This window comes from Pinus tabuliformis, chromosome 5_2 (assembly GCF_031772625.1).
Source record: "Pinus tabuliformis cultivar Carrire ecotype Pingquan chromosome 5_2, CPIR1, whole genome shotgun sequence".
NCBI classification, from domain to species: domain Eukaryota; kingdom Viridiplantae; phylum Streptophyta; class Pinopsida; order Pinales; family Pinaceae; genus Pinus; species Pinus tabuliformis.
The window spans coordinates 64,179,194-64,190,061 of NC_142306.1; the positions used below are offsets into that span (position 1 = coordinate 64,179,194).

At 39.0% G+C, this 10,868-nt stretch overlaps 1 protein-coding gene across 1 annotated transcript in view; it reads right to left on the reverse strand.

Annotated features, from left to right (window-relative positions):
* The window catches only part of LOC149157559 (zinc finger CCCH domain protein), a 32,026-nt gene extending 26,323 nt beyond the window's left edge, over nucleotides 1-5,703 (reverse strand). Inside the window, exon 1 of the mRNA XM_089437640.1 lies at nucleotides 5,441-5,703. Coding sequence (XP_089293766.1) covers nucleotides 5,441-5,554 — 114 coding nt within the window. The 5' untranslated portion in view covers nucleotides 5,555-5,703. The remainder of the gene's footprint in view (nucleotides 1-5,440) is intronic.
* Between the last annotated feature and the right edge of the window lie 5,165 nt (nucleotides 5,704-10,868).

A 10,868-nucleotide genomic window follows, 5' to 3' on the forward strand; every position in this document is an offset into this window, starting at 1 on the left:
TTTTCTGTGCCTCCATATATCAGCGAATTTTGGAGGACTCAGCAGTCTGAAAATATTATTTTTGTATGTGTATAATGACTCAGCTCAGGAGAGTCTTCCGATCTGTTTACAACAGCGCGATATCAGCCATATAGGCAGTCTTATCAGCAAATACAGGAATACTATACAAGGAACAAAACCTTGAAGACTTTCCAGATTTTTTTATGAAATTTTGTGTGAAAATACGGGAAGTGGGCAAAGGAAAAAACTTTGACATCTTTGTCTTCCCGCCATCCCCTTCAATCGAATCCTGCCCGCACAGATATCTACAATTTTCCTCCTTTCGCTTGTGCTCCCATACCTGAGCCATCGGAGGAAAAAGCAGTTCCCTCTCCTCCCGCTATGAACTTAATGGACTTTGTAGTTGGCTCTCACCCCATTCCGATATCCTCCTCCTCCCCGACTCCTGACAAAATCCCCGCTCCTGTTCCAAAAGGCAAGGAACCTGTTCACACTCCCACTCCTTTCAACTCTCCTGAAGCCTCCCCGGTTAATCAATATGACAGCGATATCGATTTCTTGCTAAGCAAAAAATCTCTCGAGTTGGAGCCTCTAACAATTCATAAACCTAATAGTCCAGCCTCTCTATTTATTAGCCCTAATTCTGCAAAGAACATAACAGTCAGAAAGAAACACAAAGGGGGAAGCCGTCACTTTAGGGGGAGAATGATTGTTTCTGAGCATGGAGTGCGGAACCTATCTCTCATTGATGTGCCTATTCTGGAACCGTCTGATATTCAGCCTCTTAGAGCACCTGTGGCTGGCGAGCCTTCCAAATGACATTTATTGTTTCAATGAATATCAGGGGTTTAGGCGCAAACCCCAAATTTCTTGCGCTTAAAGAAATCTTCTATTCTGCCTGTCCAAAAATCATCCTTATACAGGAAACCATGCACTCCAGCCAGGCGTCTATAGCTTACTTTAGGAGAATGTTTCCCTCTTGGTTTATGGTGGCATCAGAGGCTTGTGGGCAATCAGGAGGACTCGCAGTCCTGTGGGATCCCGTCTGGATCAAGGCAAGGGCCTTCAAATGTTCGCAGGAATTCTAATTTCGGTCTTTGTTAGAGGTCAAGGCCTAAATATCAATATTCTCAATGCCTATGTGCCCTACAAGAATAGGCACCCTTTCTGGGAGAGGCTGTTTGCATCGGAAATTCTTGAAATTGGAGCTCTGATGATTGCAGGTGATTTAAATATGACTTTAAGCTCTGATGAATGTTGGGGAAATTGCAGGACTAAGGACCCGCTTGCTGATAGACTCAAGAAGGAATTTTTAAATAGGAACCTTGTTGACATCGTGCCTATCAAACTGAAGCCTACATGGGATAACAGCAGGTCCGATGAGGCATATATAGCAAAGAGGATTGATTGTTTCATTCTTCACTCCAGCATCATCGAAAAAATGGGCATGCCTGTATCTTCTATTGGAAATGATTTCACATCCGATCATAGGCCTATTTTCCTTGGATGGCAAAGGAATGGTTTCAGGCTCGGCTACTCTTTTAAATTTAACAAAATCGACTTAGAGGACCCAAAATTTAATGAAATCATTACAAACAAGTGGAAGGAGTTATTGGAGTCTGACTTGTCCCCTTTCATGACCTTCCGGGAAAAGCTGGCGTCTCTAAGGAAGGTGGCAAATGATTGGCAATATCAAAAAAGGAAGCTGGAAAAACAAGAGCTTGCAGAAATTCAAAAGGAGCTGGACAACTTATTAAATGATGCAGATCCAAATAATCTGTCTCTCGACATCAAAGGTCAAATCAGGAATTTGGAAAAAAGAAAATATATCATCCTGGAAAAGGAGGAGGCCGCATGGAGGCTCAAAAGCAGAGCTTTTTGGCTTAAGGAAGGAGATAGAAATACGAGATTTTTTCATAATTATGCAAACGCCAGACGTGAGAAAATTTCCATTTGGAGGATCAGCAATGGTGAAGGTGGTTTTTTCTATTCACAGCAGGATATCTCGAATGAAGCTACGAGATTTTTTCAGAACCAATACAAAAGAAAAGAAGCAAATAATTTTCAAGATACCCTCTGGGGTATTGATCTGGTTCCGTTAATGTTTGATGAGGCAGCAAATGAAAGTTTCTTTCAGCCGATTTCCCAGGAGGAACTTCTAAATGTCATAAAAGCTTTTAAAAGAGATAAAAGCCCTGGGCCGGATGGATGGCCCATAGAGTTTTTCTCTCACTTTTATGACCTCTTCAAAAATGACCTGCTGCGGATGGTGGAGGCATCCCGAATGTCCGGTAGTATTCACAGCAATATTTCCTCTACTCTGATTGCCCTTATCCCCAAAAAGGCTAAGTCGGACTCCTTTCAAGATTTCAGACCAATATCGCTGTGCAATATCTTGTTCAAAACTATCTCTAAAATTATTGCAGAAAGGCTGAAGCCTACTCTGGCCTCCTTCATCTCAAAGAACCAGCATGCATTCTTAAAGGGCCGAAACATTTTGGATGCTGTTGCTATGACCCAGGAAAGCTTGTTTTCTATGATCTCTAACAAGATGGATGCGGCTATTCTCAAAATTGATCTGCAAAAGGCCTACGATTGCTTAGATTGGGGTTTTCTAAGAGTCATGCTGGCAAAAATTGGTTTAAAATCTCAATCCATCGACTGGATAATGTCTTGTGTAGAGAATGTCCGATATTCGGTCATCATTAATGGATTGCCCTCCTCTTTCTTTTCAGCGGAAAGGGGACTTCGACAAGGTTGTCCCCTCTCCCCTCTGTTATTTATCTTGGTGATGAATTCCCTCAACCTACAGATTAATAAGGCAGTAGAAGAAAAGAGATGTAGGCCTGTCAAAATATGCAAGGACATTTCTTTTTCACACAATCTGTTCGTCGATGATATTCTCATTCTTGCAATGCTCTGTAGGGCTTCCTGGATCTGCATCAAAGAAATTCTTGACAGATTCCAGAAAGCCTCTGGTTTAGTCATAAACAAGGCAAAATCTACTATGTTTCATAATGATTCAAACACGGAAATGATCTTATGGATTGCTGAGTTGCTGGGCATTGCTCCGAGTTCGATCAGGGATGGGATGAAATATTTGGGATTCCAACTAAAGGCTAAGGGCTACTTGAAAGCTGACTGGCAATGGTTATTGGACAGATTCTATAAAAAGATCTCAGGCTGGGAGTTAAAGTCTTTATCTTTGGCAAGCAGGCTTATTCTGGTTCAGGCAGTCTTATCTCAATTGGCAGTCTACTGGGCTCATATCTTCTATCTTCCTTCAAGCATCATTAACAAAATGAACAGTCTTATGGCCAATTTCCTGTGGGGTGGGAAATCTTTTCAGAACAAGTTTCATTTAGTAAAGCTGGCATATATTTCTAGGCCTAAGAAGCTAGGCGGATGGGGCCTTCTAGATATGCGCTCCTTTGGAAGGGCTTTGGAGTACAGCGATAAGAAAGAAATATTTGCAAGGAAGGAACTTGTAATTTTGGTACAGAAGAAGGTCGATCGGCGTTAGCAGAGGCTCAGCCATATGGCTCAGCTTCAGGAAAATCCAGCATTTCTTTTTGGAGAATTTAAGATGGAACTTGTTCTCTGGATCAAAAATTCTAATTGGTATAGATCCCATTTTAAATGGACGTGAAAATCTTTTTCCTCAACCTTTGTTATGCTTCCTTCACAGAGTTGGTTGCTTTTCTTGGGACAAGTTGATTGATTCTTGGAGAGGTCCCATTCCATTATGGAAAGAGGGTTGTGATCTGAACATGCCGGCCACTCTGATCCCGCTATGGAATTCAGTTAAAGAAGACCTCTGCGGCCTAGGATTGTTCCGTTCGGGGTCCTGTGACCATATGATATGGACAGTCCCTAAGGCAAAGTTTCCTGTTCGTGTTAAGGACATTTATTCGATCATGATTTCTCCTCCTTCCCCAAGCTCCAGCCCTCTTTTTCCTCCATGCCTGTGGAAGTCGGGATGCCCTCTCAAGATGATCCTTTTTTCATGGCTGCTCTTTTATAACAGGAATCTATCATGGGAAAACCTTCGAAGGAAAAACTGGTATGGACCGAGCAGATGTGTTGTGTGTCAATCGGATGAGGAATCAAATCTTCATATGTTCTTCCATTGTGCCTCGTCTCTCCAGATCTGGTATGATCTTTCTCTGTTTTATGGTTTTCCTCACGTTATTTTTCCTTCGGTACAGGTGGCCTTTAAATGGTGGAGCGAGCAGAACCCTTCTTGGAGATCCTTGTTCATCATATCCTGTTGGTTCCTCTGGAAATGGAGAAATGCTCAAATCTTCAAAGACTCAAAGGAACCTCTCAAGTCATCCCTGCATCGCATTCTGGTTTGCCATGACACGCTCCATCAGGAAAATGTTGAGACAAACAAAGTCTGTAAAAATTTGTCGGATGATTTTCCTTTCCAGGTGCCTGGTGCCTTCTTTGATGGAGCTGAACAAAACAATATCTGTGGTTGCGGTGTTCATATCGTCATGGAGGACAGCTTACAATATTTTCTATCTTGGTATGGAGGGCAGGGCTCAAACAGTATGGCCGAGGCTAGGGCCCTATCAGGGCTTCTTGCTTTTTGTGACTTTCTTGACATCCAGAATATTTCAGTATACAGCGACTCAAAATCTTTGATAGATCATGTTAATGGGGATGGCCTCATTAGCAGTCCTCACCTTCTCGGCTGGCTAAGCAGAATTATGCACTTTCGGAACTCTTTCAAGCAGTTTTCAATCCAACATATCCCCCGTTCCAGGAATGTCCAGGCGGACCTCCTCTCCAAGGAAGGCCTTGCGATGGAGCCGGGATCTTGGTCTTTGAGAGTCTTTCATGATGGATCTTCCTTTTTTATTCAGGATCATAGAATCAAGGGAATGTGATTTCTTTCAATTTTTGGCTTATGTAGCTCTTCCTGCATCACAGGATTGTGTCTTTCTTCATTCTGTTTCATATGACTTGCATTTTAGTATTGGGTTATATCTGTCCATGATGTACAGCCGCTCAACTTTTCAATACTTGAGCATATTTTTGAGATTTTGGGTCTGATCTCTTGGGGATCTTTCAATTCTGTTTCTATATGCCTTTATAGCCTGGCAGTTTCCTACTGTCATATGAAAATGTACTGCGATCTTTATATTATCTTAATATAAATCTATGATGATTTTTCTGTCTGGAAAAAAAATAGCAGCCACAGCAATGCTAATGGCATATGCGGATGTAATCTTTATTTACAATAAATAAAATTACTCTAAAACGTATCCGTTATTACTTAAAATGACGATTGGCAGCCAATTCACAGGAAACACAGTCTTGCACATGTATGGTTTCATCCATGGACTGAATTAATAGAATACAAAAATAACAAACGAGTCACTATAATAATAAAATGTTTTTTAGATGCAATAAACTGTTTGAATCAGATTACCTTCCGTTGCTTCCAAAGGAGAAATTCTGCGTAGGAGATAGGGGTGAGACTTTGGTCGTGAGTTCCATTCCCTTCCGCGCCTTTTACTTCCTCCTCCTGCTGGGGTGAGCCCATGTTTTTGTTTTTTGTTAGATCGGCCTCTTTCTCTGAATCTTTAGTTAAAAACAGAACACTCTCAATATTTATACACTTCGCTTTTGGTTTTGGGGTCGATCTCGTCCTCCGGCCAATGTTAAGAGCGGAAAGAAAATTTTCCAGTATTTATACAGCTTGGCTTCTATTATTTATTCGGAAGGAGAATGTGTTTATTAATGTCTTTTGGTCTTTAAATTAATTAATGCTAAAGGACTGCTTGGAATATATTTTTGTGTTTATTAATGTCTTGGGGTCTTTAAATTAATTAATGCTAAAGGGCGGCATGGAATAATTTTTTAAGGTGGTTTTCAATGTTGTTTTAAAATTGTGTGGATTTATGGAAAAATTGGTACATGAATATTTGTTTTTTTACAAAAATATTATTTGAGTGGGTTTAATGGTTAAGAGCATATTTTTTCTTACTAAGAGGTCACAAGTTTAAAACCAGAGGGGTAGAGTATGTATGCCTTTGTAGACTTATCAATCAAATCATTCAGCGGAGATGGGTCCCTTGTCCCATAAACAAGGGGGCCTCATACACCAATGTGGTGTTTGTCTTGGTTGTAACCTTAAAATTAGATAATAATAATAATAATAACATCTTTAAGGAGAATTGTCATGGAATTGTTAATTTACACTTAGGGTCCCTTGTCCCATAAACAAGGGGGTCTCATACGAGACCTTAAAATTAAAATTAGATAATAATAATAACATCTTTAAGGAGAATTGTCATGAAATTGTCAATTTACACTTTTGTATTTTTTTATACTTGTTACAATAAGATTTGCTTGTAATTTTGTTTTAGCATTTTTTCATAAAGAAAATATTATTTTTATCTATTACAAAAAATGAATACATTACCAAATTAGAAAGAGCATTTACATTGTTGTATATCGTTGTTGCATACAGTCTAGGAACGCAAAATAAAAACAAGCATAATATGTTTTACAATAAAGAGAGTCCAATGAAAACATCATCATCCACTATAATCACAAAAAAAAAAGATATCGAAGGAACAAAAAATAAGTGGCAGCAATCTTCAGAAGTTAGTTCTTCATGCAAAATATATTTAAGAAAAGAGTTTTGTAAAGATGACAAATTAACCAGTAATCCCATTATGCCTGGAGATTGGTGCGGGATTGATGCAGAGGGCCCGTTGGAATGTGCAAGATGTAGGTTGTTCTACTCAAATGGCAGTTGTTAACCTGTGGAGATGAGGATTCCCGCACAACTCATTAGATGGTTGCCCTATCTTCCTTCAAAAAAAATGAACCTTCTTCCACATTGAGGGCCTTTCTTTGAAAGTATATTCGCCTGGTTGTTTCCATTATCTATGAATGTGCTAAGAGGAGAGGAAAATATTTTTTTCCTTCAATATAGTTAGTATATCCTTCTGAGCAAGTTTAATACCTAAATATTGTTTTTCCATGTCAACCAGTCACTAATACATTTAGAGTCACCACAAACTAGAGGGGGTAGACTATGTATGTCTTTGTAGACTAAGTAGTCAAATCACTTAGCAGAGGTGGGTCTCTTGTCCCATAAACAAGGGGGTCTCCGACACCACTGTGGTGTTTGGCTTGATCATGACCTTAAAATTAGATAATAATAATAATAACATCTTTAAGGAGAATTGTCATGGAATTGTCAATTTACACTTAGGGTCCCTTGTCTCATAAACAAGGGGGTCTCATACACCAATATGGTGTCTGGCTTGGCCGTGACCTTAAAATTAGATAATAATAATAATAACGTCTTTACGGAGAATTGTCATGGAATTGTCAAATTACACTTTAGTATTTTTTATACTTGTTACAATAAGATTTGCTTGTACTTTTGTTTTAGCATTTTTTCATAAAGGAAATATTGTTTTTATCTATTACAAAAAGGGAGTACTTTGCAAAATTAGAAAGAGTGTTTACATTGTTTTATATCTCTGTTGCATACAGTCTAGGAATGCAGAATAAAAACACAGCATAATATGTTTTACAATAAAGAGATTATTATGAAAACATCATCATCCACTATAATCACATAAAAAGATATAGAAGGAACAGAAAAAAAGTGGCAGCAGTCTTCAGAAGTTAGCTCTTCATTCAAAATATATTAAGAAAATAGTTTTGTAAAGATGACAAATTAACCAGTAATCCCATTATGCCTGGAGATTGGTGCGGGATTGATGGCGAAGGCCCATTGGAATGTGCAAGATGTAGGTTGTTCTACTCAAATGGCAGTTGTTGACCTGTGGAGATGAGGATTCCCCCACAACTCATTAGATGGTTGCCCTATATTCCTTCAAAAAAAATGAAACCTTCTTCCACATTGAGGACCTTTCTTTGAAAGTATATTTGCCTAGTTGTTTCCATTATCTATGAATGTGCTAAGAGGAGAGGAAAATAGTTTTTTCCTTCAATATAGTTATTATATCCTTCCAGTGGAGCAAGTTTAATACTTGAATATTGTTTTTCCATGTTAACCAGTTATTGATACATTTAGAGTCACCATAAACCTACAAAGAGTCAATTTTGATGAGAGAGGCAAAGTACAGGAGCGCCCAACAAGCAGTAATTTCAGCCTTGGTATTGGAACCAGTTCCCATATTCAGCCAAATGTGATAGGAAACGACTTCCTGAAGAAAGTGTACTCCCCCACCACATAGGCCATCTTGTGAGGAGCCATAAAAAAACCCACATGGCATGAAAGTGGGCTAGGTGGATAACAGAAAGGATGAACAAGCTTACGCTTTTGGGGCCTCAAGAAGTCCTTAAAAGCCCAATGATCTAAGGAAGGATGAAAGGATTTTTGATAGAATGGTCCTTAGAAATGTATTTTCTCTGCACCTTCCAAATGCCCCAGGCTAAAAAATCAAGTAAATATTTGAAGTTACCCATCTTGTGGTCGCACCAATGGAGTAGGATTCAAAGGATGCGATAGGACCATTATCTGGAATATGGAGAGACTTTAAAACTTCATTCCATAATTCTTTGGAATAGGCACACTGGAAGAAGAGGTGATCCACAAATCCTGGCCCATCCAAGAATAGGCATTAGATATTCAAACTAGTGAAACCCCAACGCAACATATTATCCCGAGTAAGGATGTGGTTTTCCAATATGAGTCAAACAAAACATCTAACTTTTAATGGAAGAGATTGTTTCCAAATCTTACCATGCCACCATATGTCCCTGGGATTAAGAGAGGAAGCAATGATAGAGTCATAGGCTTGCTTGGTTGTGACCTAACTAGAAGATGTGTTCCGGCTCCAAACAATGGAATCCTCCTCATTTTTTTAAAAAGGCTTGTTTGATAAGAGACTTTTAACAAAAGAATCCCATTCAACAACCAGGGACCCCTATAAACCCAAATTAATAGAGCCTTTCCAACAATAGTAGGGAATAGGCAAAGAACTAAACGATGAAGCATGGCATAACCTAAATACTCAAAACACGTTTAGAGAAGAGATAAGCTCTAGAGATAGTTAATAGAAAGAATTACCCCTAATAAAAGGATCCTTTCCAAGGATAACCTGGTGTCCATTGCCCACCTTCCAAGCTAGACATTTAACAGTCCAAGTTAAATCCTCCACCAGTCCCCTCCAGGTAATCGGCCTAGAAGTATATTTTTGTGAATTATAAGACCTCAGCCACTATAAAATAGGCTTACATGTAAGTATTTATTAAAGATGGTATGGCTCCAGATACCCGAACCAATGATAGCCCTCCAAAAACTCTTCATAGCAAGGGCTAGACCAAACCAGTGAATATTTTTAAAACTCCATCCCCCAACGCACTTGCATTGAGATAACAACTCTCATTTGCCCAAATGGAAGCCTAATCTTGTCTTCTTACTAAACTAGAGAAAATTAAACATGCATTGGCATATTCTTAATGGTAGATTTAGATATCTTAAATAGTGTTAACTACTATACCAATATACTCTCCATAACTAATTTAACCAGAGTCATTATGCCACCCAAGGAAAACCACCTGTTAAAATTGGCAACTAGGGCCAAAATCCACCTTGGGACAACTCATTTGATGGACATGATGATTGTATTAAATTCCTCTTTTCGAGAGGACCAAAAAATGATATAAATATCATCCAATTTGGACAAGTAGAAGTGTGATTTTGAATTTATGCCCACACATGTGCAAATTATTCAGGGCGGCCACATCATCATGTAGGCTCATGAAGCCCAATCGACATGACTTTTCACCCACAATGACTTATATAAATACAAGTGACCTCTCACTTCATTTGGCATCATCATCACTCACACATTCTCTCTCCTTCTCTCATTGGTTCGTACAACATTGGGCATTCTCGCTCTCTCCCACTTGTGGCACAAGGAGGTCAAATTACAGGACATAATTGCAGGGCCGAAAATCTCAAAAAGTTATGTAATTTGACCATCATTGACTTTGACTTTTTAGGCATCCTTTGACTTCAATTTTCAGGGTGGATTTATATCTCAACAAGATGCATTTATGGGCACAAGAACCGAGGCAAAAGGAGGACTTTGACCTACATTGACCACATGCTTGTTTGACCGCGGGTTGACCAAATTTTGACACCATATTTATGACTATTTTGGGCTGACTTTAACTGTTGTTGGAGGCCGAGTTTGACTACCTTTGACTAAGCTTCAAAGGAGAAGTTTGAATGTTGCGTTGACCATCTTTGACTTTTGATTAGGGCTGAAGTTTGACTGTAGTTGACTGCAGAATTGATAGGATAGTTTTGACTTTGAATTTGGTAAGTCAATTTGACTTTTGTACTCTCTCTCTCTGTTGAACATTTGATATAATAATAAGAAGATTTGGTCAAAGGGTTTTCCCTACATTGGGGTTTTTCCCTGGCATCAGCCAAATCTGGTGTCCTCTTGTCTTGGTTTGTTTTTTGCATTTTTGTTTCATGTTCTATCTACTTTTACTGTCAATGTGATTAATGGTTAATGTGATTGTTATTGAAAATCTATATTGGGAATTGCCATTGGGATGCTAAAGGAACATTGAAGTAATTGTGCAAAGCATAGAACATATCATTGTTATCAAAATTTAGCATTGTATCAAAGGACAGGTGAAGACAAATCCCAAGCAAGAGAGGGAAAATCAATCACTAAGAAAGATCTGCTGGACAAGACTATTGGAAGAATGGCTACTACATCTTACCTCAAATCTAAGAATAGGCTCAAGGACAAATCTGACTATCATGCATGGAACATGACTTTGGACTTAACTTTGGAAGAGCACTATGCCATGGACTATGTGAAGGGAAGAGTGGTGGAGCCTCC